This window comes from Austrofundulus limnaeus, unplaced genomic scaffold (assembly GCF_001266775.1).
Source record: "Austrofundulus limnaeus strain Quisiro unplaced genomic scaffold, Austrofundulus_limnaeus-1.0 Scaffold108, whole genome shotgun sequence".
In the NCBI taxonomy this organism is placed as follows: Eukaryota; Metazoa; Chordata; class Actinopteri; order Cyprinodontiformes; family Rivulidae; genus Austrofundulus; species Austrofundulus limnaeus.
Window position 1 is genome coordinate 244,655 of NW_013952510.1, and position 19,660 is coordinate 264,314.

Genomic DNA, 19,660 nt, shown 5'->3' on the forward strand with positions numbered 1-19,660 from the left:
CTTGACCATGTCTACATGCCTAAATGCACTGAGTTGCTGCCATGTGATTGGCTGATTAGAAATTAAGTGTTAACGAGCAGTTGGACAGGCGTACCTAATAAAGTGGCCGGTGAGTGTATATGACATCATGAGGAAAGAACATTATGTGGAATTACTGAAGCAACATCTCAAGACGACAGTCAGGACGTTAAAACTTGGACAGAAATAGTCTTCCAAATAAACAATGACCTGAAGCATATACTGCCAAATTGGTTACAAAGTGGCTCAAGGATAACAAAGTCAATATTTTGGAGTGGCCATCACAAAGTCCTGATGTCAATTCTATCAAATATTTATGGTCAAAGCTGAAAAGGCAAATGTGAGCAAGGCGGCCTTCAAACATGACTCAGTTCCACCAGTTCTGTCAGGAGGAAAGGGGCAAAATTCCTGCAACTATTATGACAAGCTTGTAGAAAAATATACAAAATGTTTGACTCAAATCATACAGTTTAAGGGAAATAAATACTAATGAAGTGTATTTAAACATATGACTTTGAAGAAAGTGATAAAAAATTGCTATAAAAACTATCTATTTTATTATTCTGACATTTATCAAATAGAAAAAAGTTTCACGTCAGACATTGTGAAAAAAATGCACGTGTCTTTTTTATCGCTGTTGGCGTGTTATGGAGCGCAGTGGAACCTAGTGCTGATGTGGTACTTGGGTTGGTTTGTACTAAAGTGGCATGATCATGGTGGGAATATAATAGACTGCTCAAAAAAATAAAAGGAACACTTAAACAACGCACGCTAAGTCCAAGTAAATCAAACTTTTGTGAAGCACATTCAACTCTGTACAGAACAAAGTACTCAATGCAAATATTTTATTGATTAAGATCGGGAGTTAGCGTGCGTTGTTTAAGTGTTCCCTTTATTTTTTTTTGAGCAGTGTATGTTGGTGGTAACCCGCACCCATTTTAAATCCAAAGGGGATTTGTACTATATAAAAAAAACTTTACTTATTTACTTACTTATATTGAGCATATTGAGGCCATGAGATGCAGAAAATAGAAGACGAAAACTTTTTGTCATGACTGAATTCTCACTGATATAATTTTTCAAATTTGCTAGGATCCAGCCATGTTTTAAAAAGGTGGACGTAAAATTAAGGCTATTTAAGGCCCTGTTTACCAATCTCTGGAAACATAAATGTTTTAGCACACTAAAAGTTTTAGCAGTGCGGTGTCGCTTACAAATGTGGGAAGTTGTAATAATGCTGTGTCTTTATTTCTAAGAAAACTTGTCAGCCTCTGACAAGCTATCATGCCTTTTTTTACATCCCCTAGTTACGAAACAAATCTTGCACAAACATTTGTCTTACAATTTAGACTTATTGATAATAGTCACATTTTTAAATATGAYGTCAGTTTAAAGGGTGAGAAACAAAGAAGAAAAACGTCTGAGCAGAAAACCGTTTCCAAAGATCCTGTTACCTCATGTGTAGAGAATTTCGAGAAACATTGACATCTATTTTCACATTTATATTTCTTTAGCCTTCCTTTTTTCTATTCATRAACTCTTTCGTTTCCTCTCTTCTGTCTCACTTCACTCAGAGAAACAGAAGTCCCTCACTGTGTCAGGAATCATCCTCCCACCACGCGTGGTCGTTGGTCAAAAGGGGAGACTGACGTTGAGCATCGAGGGCAGGCAGGTGGACCGAGTCCAGACCACATGGTTCCTCAATGACACCCCCATCATTGACACCTCACTCACAGGTAGGGGGGGGAGTGAGTCACTTTTATTATCAGTTACTTCATGAGGCTTAAACTCTAAAACATTGCCAACACCAGTTTGTTTGGGYCAAATAATGAGCAAAATAAATTATTAAAATAAAACAAACAGCACTGAGTTTTATAAGATGATAAAAGGTTGCCTTTTGTGTCATGATAAAATGAAATTCAGATAAGATGACGCAGCTGCTACATCTCACAGTGTTGTCTCTTTTATTCTTGTATTTCGCTTGCGCTTTACACCCTTACATGCATAGAGACTTCCAAATCTAACTTTAACTGCCTCTACAACCCTCTAACCACCATCCATCTGCCCTATGGTCTAACTCTCACCTCCCCAGCTTCAGAGAAAGGTCCTCTCCTGACCTCCAGAGGTGAAACGGGTTACTACAAGCTGCACACTCAGGGACCCCTGCATTCCTCTGGAAAGGGAGCTCAGCAGCTGATCTCGGCRCTCACCTTCATCCCTCAGATTTCACTACACAAGGGGGCCGTGTTTAAGTGTCAGGTGGCCTACGTGGGGAAGGACAAGATTGTTCAAGAAAGGGTGTCGGAGAGGTTTACTATTCTGTGTGAGAACTTTTGTTTTCTGTTTTAAGACTATTTAATTTTATGTATTTCCGCATCTGTAGCATGTGTTTCTCTTATTCCACAGCTTCCCCAGAGGTGTCAGAGATACAGCTGGCAGAGACAGAAAATGATCCAGGTAAAACAAATGTTTGTTTCTATGTCGTCGTCTAATTTTCTCAAATTTTTTTTTTATCCTGGTTGATGCTACATCCCTGCTACCCTCGGCTCCCAGATGTCATCAGGATGACGGTCCAAGCATCACATTTCCATCCGGATGTCATCACCTTCCGTTGGTTCTGCCAGGGCGGTGAGCTCAGCCCCGTGGCGTCGCAGGCCTCGTCCTCGCCTCGGCCAAATTCCGAGGGATTCTTCTCGGCCTTCAGCCAGTGCAAACTTCCCCGGAGCGAGCTGGAAAAGGGGGCGGCAAAGGTGTGGGTCAGCGTCCACCACATCGCCCTGAAGCAGCCGGTCACTCGTGAAACCAGAGGTGTGAATGAAAAACAACCACCCCCCAAAAAAAGCCTTTTTAAGTTTAAAATAAAKCTCTTAAAACGTCAGACAAAAATGACCCTGTTCATCCCATTCAGGCTTCATCAAAAGGCCGCGAGTGTCCGACATTATCAGCAGCTCCAAGTCTTTAAATCAAAGTTTGGATCTGGGATGTGAAATTACCGATTTCTACCCCCCGAACATCTCAGTCACTTGGCTGAAGCTTCGAGATGGAGAGGAGGATGATAGAGAGGAGGAGGTGATGGAGGGAGGGCAGCTGTGGGGCCCCATACAGACTCATCCCAGACTTTTCAGGGCCACGGCCGCCCTGAAGAAAACCATAACCCACCAGGAGAAAAGGGACAGAAGAGGGGGGATCATCTGCAGAGTCGAGCATTGTTCTTTACTCGAACCAATAGAGAGACAATGGAGACACTGTGACCTTGGTATGAAGCATTTTAAACATAATAAATTGTTTGTTTTTTTTTCATCTGAACTCCTGGTTTGTTTGTTTTTTCACTTTGCTTTTCTAGTTGCTCCCATCATTCCTTCATCTATTTCGGTTTGCTGGAGCTGTGAAGGTGTCGGTGTGTTCTCCCTCCTGTTGAAGGGAGGTCACCCTAAGGCGAAATTATTCTGGGTGGCAGGAGGATCTACGTTGTCCCCATTAGAGTCCAGTGAGGCAGAGGAGATAGGAGATGACGGACAGAGGGAGCTGAAAAGTGTCTGTGCCCTGGAGAGGTCCGAAAGCCCACTAAATTCAACCAAAAAGCAGCTGGAGGGACAGAAGACCATATGTAGAATAAGTATAAGTCTTATCTAATAATTACATTTATTATTACCTGCAACCAAACGCTAAAGCTAATATCAAAATATTGTTATCAAATTATGTTTGCAGGATATGCGTAACGTCTTATCTAATATCTCTTCACACTCCTATTTCAGTTTTAACCTTTTTTCCTCAGAAACTAAAGCTGCAGTCACAGACCCTGAGACTGAAGGGATTGAATTCATCGATGAGAAGGTGGACGAAGAGAACGACAGCACTGACAGAGACAAGGAAACCTTATCTGAGCCAGAGGAGGACAACGACAAAGAAAATGAGGATGACCCGAAAGCACTTCACATCAACAGAGTCAACCTGAGAGCAGTTTCTAGAGAAAATGAACGAGCACGACTGAGAGTGTGTGTAGAGRTCACACACCCCGCGCTCAAACTTCCTGTTTATCGAACATGGACAGGTGAGGTGCCTTACTTACAAATGTAAGAGTTATGGATCTAAAAGACCCATTGTTATAAAGCCAACATTTTACTGTTTGTACAGATGATGAGTTATAGTCATTTCTGTGTTAATAGTTCTTTAGCCGCATTAGCCATTTTGAATAGGGTTAGTTATCGATAGAGAAAGCCTTTTTAATGCAAACTGAATGTCAAATCAGTAACTGTTTTGGTGTTGCACAGGATAACACTGTTACTCAACAGGAAGTGTGTTCATCGTTTGCTCCTGTCTTTCAGAACCCAATGAGGAAACTTCATMTTTTGCATAAAGCCCCAACAAGACTGCTTCCTTTCTCTGTGTATGCCCTCTAATGTATATTCATCTCTATATTAAATAGGAATTACGACGTCAAACTGTACCTGATCAATAAAACTCTTTCTGCCTCATACTCATTTGTGTGTTTATTTAAATGTTTTACCTTTTTCTAAATACAGGATTATTTCCTCCTATTATATGTGCTGATGATTTGACAATAAAAATCCATCATTATCCAAATTTTTCCCTATAAAATAAAGACTCTTTTTGTTGTAGAAGTGTTTCTTTGAGTTTCCTTTTATGTCGATAGACAAAGTAACTGTGACTTTCTGCTGTTTAGAGTTATGTGCAAAGCCAGCATCTGTTTTGGGCTACTGGCAGACATTAGTTCTTCTTTCAAAATAAACTTCTGGTTTTGTCACTTTGACCACAGGAACTATTTTTTTCATTCTGCATGGGAGGTGTTGCATGTTTACACTGACTCACTGTGGCCATTTTACATGCAGCACAAAGATGTTAAGAACAAATTGTTGTTCTTTATTATTCTTTTAATAACTCTGAAGGTGACGGGGACATGATCAAAGCGAACACCAATGTGAAAACAGTCAGACTCATAATAAAACATTTGTTAAAAAGTAATTAAACTAATGCAGCTGAAACTAATTGTTCAGGTCAAACACATGAGGCAACTCATGCTACCAGTATAGTTTCTAGCTTTGTGACCACAAAAGTCTGAAATCTCACTTCTCTGTAGCTCCACACCCACAGATTGCTCTTTAAGGGTCTGTTTGTTTAAAGTGACGATTCTTTCTTTGAAGCCAAAAAAAATGTTCATTTTAATGTTCTCCCAGACAGTAAAACACATTTTCATATTTAAAGTGAGATGAACTTCTCTTTATTTGGTGATGTTGGCAAGAAAAGAAGAGAGTCGTGCGAGTAAGATCAACAAGTGTGCTGAACTCTAATTTTATCACTTCTAACTTCCCCAAATGTGTGCACCGTTAGCAAACTGTTGTAAATTTTTACTGTTATTTAGACAAAACAGATTAGTCATTATTAAGCAATGAAGTGGAGTTCTGCAAAGTGGAGTTGTTTTTTTGTAACTTGTGCACAGCCTTTCAGCAGAGCCTCACATCAAAATGGATGGAATAATCCTTTAAGTCATGCACTGACCCAGTAGGTGTTTTGTCCTTTATATCTACCCCTGTTGTAGGAGTGAAGAGCAGTTTCAGAACAGCGCCACCACACATTATTTTACCTTATCTGACACATTTTTAGTAACCTGAGCTGACATATCAAGAATTTCTGTTTACATCCGCAAACTGTTGCAGCACACCAGTCACTCAGCTGCGTTAATCATCCTCTTCCTCATTACAATACACTAAAAAGAAAAAAAAAAAAACAAAGCAAACAGAGGGAAGTTAACAGTCAGCCGATCGTTTTAAAGCTTCTGCTCACGTTTACGGAAGAAGACTTTGTGATGCTGGTGTCAAGGTAAATGGTCAGAGAGACAAACAAGAAAGAAGAGTGACGATGGACGAAAACAGTGCTGCTGCCAGGGTGGAGAGGACTCTGTGGACAGTCTGGGTGAGTTGCTGCTGCATGTCATTGCTTCACAAACCCCATTGGTTTTAAAGTTTAATGCAACAAAATGTAAAAGTGTCTGTAAAGTTTCTCTTCTGGTTTGTCAGTGTGTTTCACACACAAACCCACACAGACAGCAGGAAGAGCCAGAGAGAGAGGCAAACAAGATAACAAACTGCAGTCTGAGAACTTGATTCTATCAGTATTTGTGGTTCTTATTTTATGCATTTTGTTCYTGTTTCCTTCGTTTTATTTTGTTTAATTCTCTCATTTGTTTCCCAAAGTCTCCCTATGTTATCGTTCATGTWGTACTTCCTCAGTCCGCCTTGTTCATCAGTCCTGCCCCTCGTTTCACACCTGTTCCTCATACTCATCAGTCTCAGCGTCATCCACTTACTTATTTCCCTCAATATTTACTCTCCTGGTTCTGATCCCTCCATGTTCCTCGTCTTTTTGTTTTTGTTTTGTATTGGCATGCTGCCATCTCAGCTTTTCATTTTTTATCTATCCATCCATCTATACCCGCTTCTTCCTTTCAGGGTCACGGAGGTCACTGGTGCCCATATCCAGCAGTCACAGTGCGAGGGGCGGGGTACACCCTGGACAGGTCGCAAGTCCATCACAGGGCCACACATAGAGACAAACGAGACAAACAACCATTCACTCTCTCACTCACACCTAGGGACAATTTAGAGTTACAAATTAACCTAACAGACATGTTTTTGGTGTGCTTTTAATTTTTTTTTACTTAAATCTTATTCTTTAATGCAGGGGTGTCACACTCAGTGACACAGGGGGGCCAAAGTTCAATACTTGGTCCAAGCCAACGGCCAATTTCTGTCAATATTTATTGAAAAACGTTGTATAACAAATTATTCTTATAATGTAAATGACCATTTCCAAATTATGTTATATGTAGCATTTAGAACATGTGTAACAAATAAAAATTATATTTTTGGCACCAAATTATAGCTGTTATGCAACTGACTTTCAGGACTCAGTGAAGGCCACTCAAGTTTCTCAGATATCCATTTATGAACCTTTCTTTGGGCAWGAAGGCATCATTGTTCTAAAACAGGAAAGGACCTTCCTCGAACTCTCTGCAACTCACTAGGGACACTATTGTGCAATCAGCCTCATGTGTTGTAAAACTAAAAGTATTTTTAAATGGTACTTAACACTGTTTCTCTGTTTTCATGATACCACATCTCATGTTTTAAAGAGCGTGTATTTTCTGCTTCTGTTTGTCAGTGTTACCTAAGTGAAGCTGTGAACAGATTCCTCAGGCCACAGCCAGCTGAGCCTGTCAACAGTAACCCAAACTCCCCCGGCGAATCCGGAGCTCATGGCGAGCCTCCAGACCGCGGCCTCTCACAGGACGACGTCGTCAACTCCAGTGAAAGAGAAGGAATCGATGAGGAACAGCCGCGCGCTGCGGTCTCTCTGCTTAGTACGTCTTCAGCTACCGTTGCCTGGACAGCTTGCACCAACGACTCAGCGTCTGACGAGGAAGAGGCCACACAGATGAGAAAAGGCAACGAGAACAAAGAGTCTGAGGATGAAAGGAGGACAAGAGAGGAAGRTTTGGACCATGAAGAGCTGCTGGACGCTGAAGAAGAAAAAGCAAATCAAGTCGAACAAAAGGATACGGAGATCAAAAAATTTGACTCTTCTGAACTAAGTGGGATGTCTACAAACGAGGAAGAAAGTACAGATGTAGGATCAGTAGGTCTAACCAATGAAACTGTCAGCAAAGTGATGGAGAAAAGTGATGAAGAAGGTGGTGGTGACGAAGAATCAAAGACACAAGACGAYTGTCAAAAAGTAGAAGAAGCCACGACAGAAACCCAGATAACAGAAGATGATGTAGAGGAGGATTTGGAGGATGAAGAAAAGCTTCACAAAGCAGAGGAAGGCGTGGATACAGATGATGTAACGCCAGCATTTAGGATGAAAGATGTAAACATTTGTGAAGGTGCGTTACATCTGAGCTCAGAAACTGAACACACTTCGGAGGAGAGAAGAAAACGAGCTGACAGTCAGCTCTCAGTCTGTGAAGAGGTGTCAGAGAACGAGCTGATCGTCCCTGAACTGGAGATTGGAGATAAAAATGATGAAAAGACGTTAGTGACTGCCACTGAGGAGGAGGAGGACATCAGCAACACGGCACAGAAACTGGCAGAAGATGAAGAGCCAGAAACTGAAAAGAACAACAGAACAGTTCAAGATGGCCACCAGGAAGAAAATGTTCTGACTGAAAGTGTTGCATGCAGTGAAGCAGCTGAACTCACATGTAAGGAAGAGGATGTGGTGGTCATCATGGAAACTACAGAGGCAGATGTGGCCACTGCAGGAACGGATCTAAATAAAAGATTTATTGATAAAGATCAGGTGGGAAACGAGAGGCCTGCGACTGAAGTTGACAACAAAGTGAGCTGCGTGGAAAACCTTTGCACCCCAGTTACCGTAAAACCTGAGACTGCACAGGAAGCAAGCAGGGAATTTAAAAATATTCCCTGGCGGATGAGCGAAGGCCAGGCCGCCGTGTCGCACGAACGAAGCACTGAGGCGAGCGAGGAAACACGAGAGGGAGGTCCTGAGCATAACAATGAGCTCGAGTCAGACGAAAACAAAACACAAGGCTTCTTGGAGGGAGGAAATTCTGGGGAAATCCACAACATTCCATTACCGGAAGAGGTGGAGGACGAAGAACGGGCGAGCCTTATAAACAGTGGCACAGGAGCTGACTATTCACTGGAGGGGGAGCTTTTGGAGGAGACACAAAACAGCATAGACAGAAGCAACAGCAAGGTTGTTTTGACTGAGGAGGAGCTCACTGAAAGTCAGACCTCAGCACGAGACGCAGAGAAACCACAGAGCGAGAAAGAAAACCTAGAATCCGGATTTTTATTTGAAGAAGAAGAGGTGGAATCACTGGATAGCTCAATGAAGACTAAGTTCAAACTCCTAGGGAAAGAACTGGAGACTTACGATGAGACCGATAAGACAACGGAGGAGCTGCAGGATGGAGATAAAGCTCCTGAATTCGGAGCAGATGGAGAGCCAKTCAGTGCTGCTGGAGATGGTGATGAGAGGAACGAAGGCGTAGCTGTAGATAAAGAGGTTGAGTTTGACGAAGGAACACCAAATTTCCTTGAGGCTCAAGCAATCACAGAACCAAGCTTGTGTCTAGATCCAGCACAATCCGCACACACAGACCAAACAAGTGAAGGGATGTATAACTTAGAGGACAAAACTGATTTGATGATTTTGCAACAGATGGAGATTAAATTATCTGACGATAATGTAGAAATTCTACACGTAGGCACCGAGGAAGAAGCTTCTACTGCAGAGGAAGAAGAGAATAAAATGCAGGACATAAACCAGACCACAACTCTGCAGTTAGCAGAAACAACAGAGGAGCTTATTCAAACACAAAACGACAAAGTAAACGCTCTGATCACAGAATCTGAACTGTCACATCCTGAGAGACACACAATGATAAATCAATCCCCACTCAGAGCTCTTCAGATGCAGGAGACAAACACGACGACAGACACTGAAGCAGCCAATGAAGCTGAAATAACTGAAGCCAGAAATAATCTTGAAATGCCAGCAGAGGAAACAAAGCAAGAGGAGAGACACACAGAAGAAATGAGCAGTTCAGTCGCAGGTCATCAAGATGTGATTGATGAAGAAATCCTGGACTTGTGGATGGAGGCGGCAATGTCAAAGGACACCGATAATGATGAAGACGACCGGTTTGAACTACAAAAGGACACAACAGAACACCAGTTGAGTGAACACTCACCAGAGAGTGAGAGGCAGCTACTGAYGGACCCACGTTCAGTAGAACCTACAGCAGTAAGTGACTCAGAAAGGTTGTCAGAGCCTGGATATTTGGACCAGACTCAACAACTCAAACCAACCACATCCCTCGAAGACGTACACAACATGCTGGTCACTACGTCACAATCAGCCGACTCCTCTGAATTTTCAGCACTTGACTTTGAATCTCAGGCTGAATTGATGGAGGAAACAGCAGAAACTGCAGAGCCAGGCAGGGTGACAGAATCCTGCTCTGATTCAGGACTTTCATCATCGGAGGAAAAACAACTTAATGAGGGATCAGAGCGATCCCTGGAAGAGCTTGATGAAAACCCACCAGAGACTGAAGCTGAGATGGAAACAGGGACAACAGCCTGGAAGGAGACAGAAGAAGCAAATGTTACATCACTGATAAATGTTCATTTTCAGGATGAAACAAGAGTTGAAGATGAGCTTGTTGAGCGTGTTTGGTTCGAGGAGGGCTTCATGTTGGCAGAGCTTCCTTCTGGAGGTGAACAATGGATTGAATCTGAAGAGAACCAGATCTCACGGGATCACAGATGCTCAGAAGAAACCACAGAATCATCACTAAGGCTAATCAGGGCTTTGGTGGCAGAGGAACAAACAGTAATGCTTGAGGATCAGGATGAGGTATTGTTTCCAATCAGATCATAAATGGAAGCAGATATTTTTCATAAGCTGTAGATTCAGCTTTGTTTGTGACTGCAGGTGGATGCTCTGCTGCTGGACTGCAGGATACAAAGGTCACGCATCTCGGTTAAAAATCCTCGTGTCAGGCCACCCACAGATCCACGCTCACTAATAAACATGCCCTCCGCAGATCCCACTCCCTCATCGCATGTGCCGGTTAAACTGCCTGGTGTGCCTTTAGGAGGCTTGGGCATGGGAATCAAACTGCCTGGTATGGCATCAAAGTCAACACTTTAAACATTTTTTTTCATAATTTTGAAAATGTTTCACATCACTGTTTAAATTCATATCAGGTCTTGGTGGAGGTTTTCCTGTTTTAAAGAAGACACAGCGATCCATGAGAGGAGAAGATAGCCAAAGCATCCAATCACAGGTACTGCAATTAGTCATAAATACATGTTTACTCTTATGTTAATAATTAATTTAATGGTTAATTTAAATGGACTTTATATCAACAGGAACCCGAAAAAAAGGTGGAGGAGAGTGAAGGTGCCAAACAGGATGAGACACAACACAAACCTAAATGGATGCCACCAGGACATGCAGGGTAACAAACAAACAAACAAACAAACAAAAGATTCTCAGCACAGTTTGTTACTTCGGCAAACTCAAAGCATTATGAAGGTTTCTGATTCATGTTATTTGTGTCTCCCCAGGTTTGGGAATCCACTTATGTCTGAACTCAGGACCAAACTGAAGAAAACAGCCAAAGACTGAAATAACGTTTTTTAATGTATTCTGCAAATGTTTCAGTATAACATGAACAATTTTATTTTTCTTTATCAGACAAAAAACACATGATGAAATGTATTTTACTTAATTTTATGTTCCTGCATTTTATAATAAAGCACAACTAAAAATAAATGATATTTTATTTAATGTGAACTGTATATGTTTYATTATTCTGCAATATTAACCTCTTTTTTTTAGTTTATCAGGAAGGCATTCAAATTACTGTTTGTRCCTTTTTGGATATATATCTTTATCAAGAAGATTAATTCAGCTGTTGCTCAATCCTAACAAATCACTCATAAGTAAATAAACCTTCCTTAGGTTTTTGGTTAGTTTTGGGTTTCATTTTTGTGAACACTAGAGATACGCACAACATAATACCATATTTATCTGTATATTTTGCAGGGTGTTTTATTTTGAAAATTTTGCACTTCCGTTCTTTTTCTTGTTTTTTTTTTCCTTAGACTTGACTAACTCAATTATTTTTCACTAATTTCGCACTAAATCTAAATCTACAAACTAACAGGCAAAAGATGAGTAAAAAATTTACTTCAGAGCTCACTTTTCCACATCGTTGGAAAGTTGTTCCGTTCATAATTTGGCAGTATTGAATTTCTGTTAAAATGTGATTTTGAAGAAACTAAATTACCTGTTAAATTATCCAAGTTTCATGAAAATGTCCTCCTTTATTGGAAAATGATCTACAAATATAACTTCTCCCCTCACAATACTCACTTATGGAACAATAGATATATACTAATTAAAAATAAGTCCTTTTTACTGGTCAGAACAGGGAATATGGTCTATATTACATTTAATGGACAGCAGAGGTAACTTTCTGGACTTTGCGGATTTTAGGAGTAAATATAATCTCATCTGTAATAGTCAGAAATATTAAGACGTGATTAATGCGACCTCAAGAGCTATTACTTGCAGTATTAAAGGTGCATTATTATATACAGAGATTATACCTTGACAATATTCCTTATTCATTGAAAATCGTCACAACAAAGGTAACAAGTTCTTTAGATCTGTTTCAACCATAGAATGTGTTCCGTCTCCCCTGAAAAGATAATGTTTAATGAAAGAATTTACTTTTACACATACAAAAAGACTCTTAAGTTTCCTATCCCACCTAAAGCAAAATAAGTACATTTTAAAACAATAAACAATATTTATCATTGTGGTGATTTTTTTAAACTCCAAATTTAATATTGGGGATAATGAATGTACTTTTTGCAACAGACATAGAAACAGAGGAGCATCTTTTCTTTTCTTGCATAAATTTAAAAAATATTTTGGGATCTTTTTTTTTTTTTTTTTTTTTGTTATTGGGGGAGAACAAATAATTTACAAATACCCATTTTAAATTATAAAATAGTTAAATTTGGTGTTATAACGGAGGACAAAACAAATGAGTTTCTTATAAATAACTTGTTTATTTTGGTCAAATTCTTTGTTCACAAGTCTAAATATGCTAAAACAAAACCAGTGTTTTCTGTGTTTCTTAATGACTTGGCGTATTTAAGACGTTCTTTAAACTTTTGCATTTCACAAAAAGCAAAATGTTCCACATCGGGTTTAACAGTTGGTCAATAGATGGCGCTGTCGCTCAAACCAACTCATAAACACACGAAGAAGAAAAACTCTGTTTGTGATTGGTTGGAGCATCCGGTAAGTTTTTTTAGAAGGAAGTGACATAATTTTCAAAACTGCGGGTGTTTTGACGGTTGTAATTTCGGCAACATTTCGATGTTACAAGGATAACATAGACTTGTTGATTCTTTTTAGAGTTAATCTTATGTCGGACTGGTTGAAACTATTTTCAGAGACAAAACGTGCCTTTAACAAGGTAAGCAATGACTGATTGTTTGTATGTTTATTCAGTAAAGTTACCAACCAACGCTTGAACAAGCAACAACCTGAGTTCAGAACTGTTTTTAAAACGTTTCTGTGGTTTCTTTTGAGCGCAGAGTTAGCAAAGCAAACGTCAGTGACTTGCAGTAAATTGTTTATCTGGTTTAGGATTTATTTTTATGGATTCAAATCTAATAAGGGAAAAGAGACGTTGTTTTCCACAAAAAAAATACATTTTATAGAATTAGTCAAACAATATGCATAAGGTAGACACAGCGATTGTACTTGTATTTTTAGCTTCTGTTAAAGCCTAGATCAGGGATCATCAATTCCGGTGTTGTGCGAAATTCAGTTCCCCTGTGAAAATCTGTTCCCCCCCTAGTGGTTAACCTAAATGAGGGAGGCGCTTCCAACACGGGGAACAGATTTTCACAGAACTGAATTTCGTACAACACCTGTTCTCGATGTCCGCAGTCCTGCATGTTTTACTTGTTTCTCTGCTCCAACACACCTGTTTTGAATGAATGGATGATTATCAGGCTTCTGCAGGACTTGGAAGAGGTAATTCACTGACTGAATCAGGTGTGTTACAGAAGAGAAAAAAAAGTAAAATATGCAGGACTGCGGACTTGACGATCCCTGGCCTAGACGTTTAGTTGATTTATTTTCAGCCACCTATAGAAAATTCCTAATGTGTGTTATTTATTTATTTATTTATTTAGTAAGTTAGTTAGTTAGTCAAGTCAGTCAGTGGCTAAGGTGGGTTTTTTTTTTTTACATAACAGCCATAAATTATGATGTCTTTATTCATGAAATGTAGTCTTAAGTTTGTCCTGACTCTTGACGTTTTTCATAGATGTAATTATGAAACAGTCATTTAAAACGTTAACCTTGGCCATTTTGTTTTACACTAATTTAGTAACTGTGTAGGTACAGGCTAGTTTTCAGGCCTCAAAMGTGGCTTGACAAACAAGAAAATCTGGAATTTTTAGTTGAAAATTAAAAAAATAATAATAAAATTATCATTTATGTTTGTTTGTTTGTTTTTGTGTTTTGTATTCACAGGCTGTCTGCATATAAAGTCCAAGAAAGACCCCTTAAAAAGAAAAAAAAGGGAAGAGAGAGAGACTTAATCTTAAATATTTTCCAAACACATTCTTTAAGAGGAAAAACCTCTGTTTTATTGTCCTAAAGGAAAACCTTAAAAGCCATTCTTCATGGCCAACAACACAACAACTTCATATGTTCAAGAAGATCTGCAGGCAGACGAATGCCGTGAAAATATCCCGCCTGATGTTTCCGATGAAACTGGCACTTCAAAACTCAAAGTCGTAACGCAGAATGAAACCTTGCATTCCTCTGTGCAGCTATATGAAGAAAACAAACCTGTTTGTGACCCCTGTGCTTTCACAACTCAAGCTCCAACAAGTGGCAATAGTGAAGTCGAGGCAAAGCCAGGCTGCCAGTCTGCTCTAACACCCATTTTAAAAAGCCTAAATATTGACAATGCACACTCATCTTCACAGCTTTTAAAATGTTCAAACAGTCCGCAGTTGTCCTTTTGTTTTTCCTCGATGAATTTTTCTCAAGTAAACTGTCACAATTCAACAAGTCAGTTTGGGAGACTATACTGTGACTTGGAAGCTCCTCTGTGCCTGATTGAAGATGAATGCCTGCCAGAAGTAAGCAATCTTGATTTCACTTACTTGCATTTGACAACAAATGATTCAGTTCTTCCTGAAAATGAACCTTCGTCGTCTAAGCTCGACAATGATATGAGACAAGTTCGAACAAATGCTGCACAAGAAAAGGATGACCCTGTTGAGGTATCACACCTGGATGGGAAGATGGCTATCTGCTCCAAGAACAAGAATGCTCCTTCAGCCACAGGAATAATTGAAACAGAACTGACTCTTCTTGATGCTACAAACAACTCCGAGTTCTCACCAGTTGGGCAGATAAACTTCATGGACATCACTCAGCATTTTTCACCAGCTGATCATTTGAAGGATAGGATAACTGTGTCAGAACCTGGCAGTTCAGTCGCAGTTCCAAATGAGGATCTATCAAACGCAAGTGTGCACTCTGTCAAGTGTGTAACAAAAAAAACAATCAGAACCTCCTTGGATGCTACAATGGTTAGTGTTTTGGAAAAAAGTGATTCTTTGTCAGAGACAAGTGAACAAAAGAAGGGGAAACCTGAAACCCCAGATAAAGCTGAAGTTGGTGCCCAGCCTGCTAATATTACTCAAAACATAAGCTCCTCTAATGACATGTCTGCGCAGGGTGCCCACCTTTCTTCTCCTGGTGTCAAGTGTAACACCAGTTCAGCTAGAGTCCCATCTGAGGTGCATTCTGATCCTGCAGAGGACCCAAATCTAGTGAAAACTGAGTGTGAAGAGGTGCAGACCAGCTGTGACATCAAGTCATCCAGTGTGGTGTCGCAGCAAAGCCACACATTGACTGCATCCAAGAACGGAACATTTCCACTTCTCCGGTCTTCTAATACGAGCGCTACCTTTGACTGTACGTCGACCACTTCAGTTAGTCCCGACAATAAGACTTTTGATCTTTCAGGGAACTCTTCGAAGGCAGAAAGTGAGGCCAGAGATCAGGCAAAGTCCCCCACCACGAAAACATCTAAAAAGGAAAGCAGCCAAGGTAACGTGCAGAATGCCACGTTTGATAGAAATTCTCTACAAAAGACCTGTGACACCTCAGCCTTAGGGGAAGCTGTTGCTGATGGCTGCAGCCTGCAGAACACACTTGATTGTAAATCCCCCTCTCAAAAAAATTGCACCGTTACTTTATCAGAGATCAGCTCAGTCAACATTGCCTGCTACACTTTAGAAAAGCCCTTCTCTCCTAAAGTCTCTAATTTAGCCACTCGCCCTGAAGATGAGCACTCTTCTGATCTGCCAGAGACAGCAGCTGCTGCTGCACAGTCAAATGACAAGAAGGCTGAAAAACATGATGACCCATCTGTGGCAAATTCTTCTTTAGATTCAGCTCCTGGAGTTAGGGGATGTGAATTCAAGGATTTCCAACAGTCGGGACTGCCTGTGTCAGAGAGTCCTTTCAACGTGTTATACAATCAGAGYGTGGTAAACAAAGAAAGCACGTTTGATTTAGATGAGACCTTAGATTTAGAGACAAAGTTCTTGATTACATCAACTCCGATGATTAGCGATAAAACGTCCAACTCTGGCAGCGCGCAAACAGCGAGCACAAACCAGGCTGTACCGAAAAAACTATATCAGGATAATCCCAACAAGCCTGCTGACAAAGCGAAATCAAATATCCCTTCAAACATCATCTGTGATCGTAAAACATTCTTGGCACAGCCTGTTCCTAGAGCTCTTCGCCCGCCTTCAAAAGTTACGTCCCACTTGTTGAAGAACAAACCAGGATCAACCGTTCCAGAGCGCCTTGAAAGGGTGATGACCGGCCTACCTGTAAAAAGGCTGAAAACTCAAGCTGGTGTAAAACTTGCTGCTGCTGAGGAACAACAGAGGGTATGTTGATTAATATTTTGTGTGTTTTTGCAGCTAGGTAGAAAATTTGATGGTGACTTCCATCTGAAGGAGGTCTCTGTCAAAGACTTGAAAAAATTTATAACATCTACTTGCTCTTGTGCACTTTAGACCTCTGGAATATCAAGCTCATGCAACTCGCGGTCTTTAGTAGCAGGTATGTGATTTTGTTTATCATGGTAAACTATTTTTTTAGCTTTGTAGTGTTGTTTTATTACTATTATGAGGTGTGTATGTGTGTGCACTTTTTCCATTGTTTTACGCTTGTCTTCCTTTGTGCTGATTTTTAGTTTCCAAGCTGCCCACTTCTGGCTTGCAGAGACCCCAACCGAGCGGCGTTCCATCGGGCATTTCGAAAGCTGCACCAGGTCTCAGGCCACCGTCTGCAAGATCCACTTGTTTTGCATCTTCAAGTACCAACAAACCCACTGAATCCACAGGTATTTTAAAACTAGCCAGGTTGATTTTACTGTTTATTACCCCACTTCAAAATAGAAAAATACAGCTGAATTTTGGCACAAAATTTGGCCAACAATCAAGTCATTTTTTAAGAATTTTAAATGCCACAAATCACTTCATTTTTTGTAGACTTTTATTTTTAAAAAATTAATCATTTAAGTTTCTCACCCTTAAATTTTGCAATTATTGACAAGTGTCAATGACATGCATTCACATTTATTATAAGGAAATTCTTTTTTTTTTATAGCAGCCAACCCTGTGATGAAGTACTCACAAGGAAAGAAGCACCCTCTACCCAAAGGAGATGCTTTGCCAGTGTCAAAGAGGAAGAAAACAGGTAATGAGTGTGTTGCTTCAGCGGCTTATTAACTTTAAACTTTTTTTCCCTCATGGAAAAAATTGCAGAAAGACTCATTTGAAATATCTCAATATATTACACATTGTCTTTAGTGTTTGTGTTAGGGAACCATGAGTTTCTGGAGCTCACAAGTCATGGGTGAGTTGTGGAYGCATCAACATTTTGGATCTTTTTATTTTCTTTAGATACTATTTTGCCATCCAGTAATACTGAAGCCACATCATCATCATCTGATACGACAAGCAGGTTAAAAACTCTGAAACAGCCTACAGCCAGTCTGAAATGTGCCCCTGCTCAAACTCATAGCAGCAGTAAGTTACAACTTCATCAGAAACACTCTGATCAGCGCTGCTGAGTTTCACTATCTTTACCTGCAGTGACATTTTATTGTTTCTCTTCCTTTCAGGTGCTGCAGGGCTAGCAGCTAGTGCTGAAACCTCAACATCGTGTGACGTATCAAGCAGACCCAAAACTTTGAGACCATCTGGAGCCAGCCTGAGAGCTCCTCTAGCTAAACCCCAAGGACATGGTAAGGTCAACAGTCCATCCGTGTTCGATATCATGAGACAAAAACTCTATTTGTGTCAAATCTTTATGTATTTTTGTTGCAGGCTGTGCGAGATGTGTTGTTCTTCAGGAGGAGCTTAAACAAAAGTCAGATGAAATCCAGAGGCTGAAACAAGGTAACGTAAATTAATTWAAAAAAACATTTAAATGTATTAAAAGGTATACTGGTGCTATGATCATGATAAGTGTGTTTTATATAACTACCTGTGTTTTTGTTTTGTTTTTTGTGTTTTGATGCAAAGATAATTTACTCATTTTTTTTCTCCTCTAGAACTTCAAAAATACAAAAAACAAGAGGACAGCTCAATCTCCCAGTCATGAAAAATACATTGCTCAACCATATGTGCGTTCTTTTTAAATCTATTTTAACACTAAAAATCTTGAATAAAGTTTATTTGAATTTTGAAAATGTATTCAAGTGTTACTGATGTGTTGTTTCATTATAGTAGCTGCATTTGTTTTTAAAGTAAATACTTTGCTTGTGTTTAAGTCTAATTTAGAGAATGATCTGGAAAACATAATTAACCTTACGTAATTTTATTCCAAGTAAGAGCTGACTGCTCAAAGACATTTTTTTCTGTCTGGGATTTTTACATTCCTCCTTGTAACCAATGAACAAGTTTTGAATTGTTGAATGAAAATCTCTGGGTGAGAAATTTATCTGTGTAAGACTTTGTATACAAATATATTTGCTCATTTTATCATTTGCTGCCTGGTTAAAAAGCGTTCTTTGTTTAAGTTTTTTTATGCGGTTTTCAAACTATAATTACAGGATAAAATATTTCATACAGTTAAGTGTAACAAAAACTATTCCTACAGTACAAGTATAAGATTTAAATGAGAAAATACAGTTTTATTTATGCGAAAATAATATATGTTGAAATGTGTATCCTGTATATGTGAACCTTGAAAGCTTAAATTAAGATTCAATTAAAGTAGTAAAACCAGTGTACTAATTAAATGAGAATAAACGATTAAGAATATGAAAAGCTTTTTTTTTTTTTTTTTTTTTTTTTTGCGGTTGTGAAGAAAATTGTAAGTGGCTCATAGTTCAGCAATACTGTTATAGATTTATCTGAGGAGGGGAGGGAATATTTATGATTTTTGTTTTTTCCTCTTATGTCAGGGCAAGTAACAGTTTCAGCATGAAGGTCCTTTTTTTATTCAAACAAAAGTAGTTTCAATCAAAAAAAACTTGTTTCAAAATCCGTAAGATTGCTCTATACGTCCGTATACCTGCAAAATGACGTAAAATCCTTGTAACTTACGGACAATCCGTACAACTTCACATGTATGCAATAATGTAAATATTTTCACACACAAATAATATAGGTTTAAAATCATTTTACTTAACAGTGTTCAGAAACTTTTTACAATTTAAGGCCAGAACTTGTTCAAACGTCTCTTCACTCGTTCCCTCACTTCCTTGCCTAAAGCAGAGTTCATCTGATGAGCCTGCAGCTGGTTCTCACTGAGAAACAAGGATAGTAATAATCATGACACCGACGACAGTCCATGCTCCTGTTGCTGTCCACACAGTATCCTTCGAAAGAGCCACTGAAATATCTACAGGTGCTGGTCATAAAATTAGAATATCATGAAAAAGTCGATTTATTTCAGTAATTCCATTTAAAAAGTGAAACTTGTATATTATATTCATACATTACAT

The 19,660-nt window shown here is 39.5% G+C and overlaps 2 protein-coding genes across 3 annotated transcripts in view; both read left to right on the forward strand.

The window, feature by feature from the left end:
- si:ch211-180a12.2 (uncharacterized) overlaps window positions 1-11,370 on the forward strand; it is an 18,749-nt gene extending 7,379 nt beyond the window's left edge. Inside the window, exons 6-18 of the mRNA XM_014013970.1 lie at window positions 1,593-1,754; window positions 2,111-2,341; window positions 2,425-2,475; window positions 2,572-2,826; window positions 2,927-3,274; window positions 3,362-3,634; window positions 3,794-4,067; window positions 5,844-5,949; window positions 7,198-10,425; window positions 10,504-10,696; window positions 10,779-10,858; window positions 10,944-11,032; window positions 11,142-11,370. Coding sequence (XP_013869424.1) covers window positions 1,593-1,754; window positions 2,111-2,341; window positions 2,425-2,475; window positions 2,572-2,826; window positions 2,927-3,274; window positions 3,362-3,634; window positions 3,794-4,067; window positions 5,844-5,949; window positions 7,198-10,425; window positions 10,504-10,696; window positions 10,779-10,858; window positions 10,944-11,032; window positions 11,142-11,202 — 5,351 coding nt within the window. The 3' untranslated portion in view covers window positions 11,203-11,370. The remainder of the gene's footprint in view (window positions 1-1,592; window positions 1,755-2,110; window positions 2,342-2,424; window positions 2,476-2,571; window positions 2,827-2,926; window positions 3,275-3,361; window positions 3,635-3,793; window positions 4,068-5,843; window positions 5,950-7,197; window positions 10,426-10,503; window positions 10,697-10,778; window positions 10,859-10,943; window positions 11,033-11,141) is intronic.
- A 1,549-nt stretch (window positions 11,371-12,919) lies between these two features.
- Window positions 12,920-18,404, forward strand: si:ch211-126c2.4 (mucin-19). 2 transcript variants are annotated; one of them, XM_014013914.1, is made up of 9 exons: window positions 12,920-13,069; window positions 14,140-16,589; window positions 16,719-16,764; window positions 16,898-17,047; window positions 17,317-17,403; window positions 17,610-17,735; window positions 17,831-17,953; window positions 18,036-18,107; window positions 18,263-18,404. In XM_014013914.1, exons 2-9 carry the CDS (start codon window positions 14,292-14,294, stop codon window positions 18,310-18,312), a joined length of 2,952 nt encoding a protein of 983 aa, XP_013869368.1. In that variant the 5' UTR covers window positions 12,920-13,069; window positions 14,140-14,291; the 3' UTR covers window positions 18,313-18,404. The 2 variants fall into 2 exon arrangements, with proteins under 2 accessions (XP_013869368.1, XP_013869367.1); XM_014013913.1 differs by having other exon boundaries at window positions 12,921-13,069; window positions 17,314-17,403.
- Window positions 18,405-19,660: the final 1,256 nt, after the last annotated feature.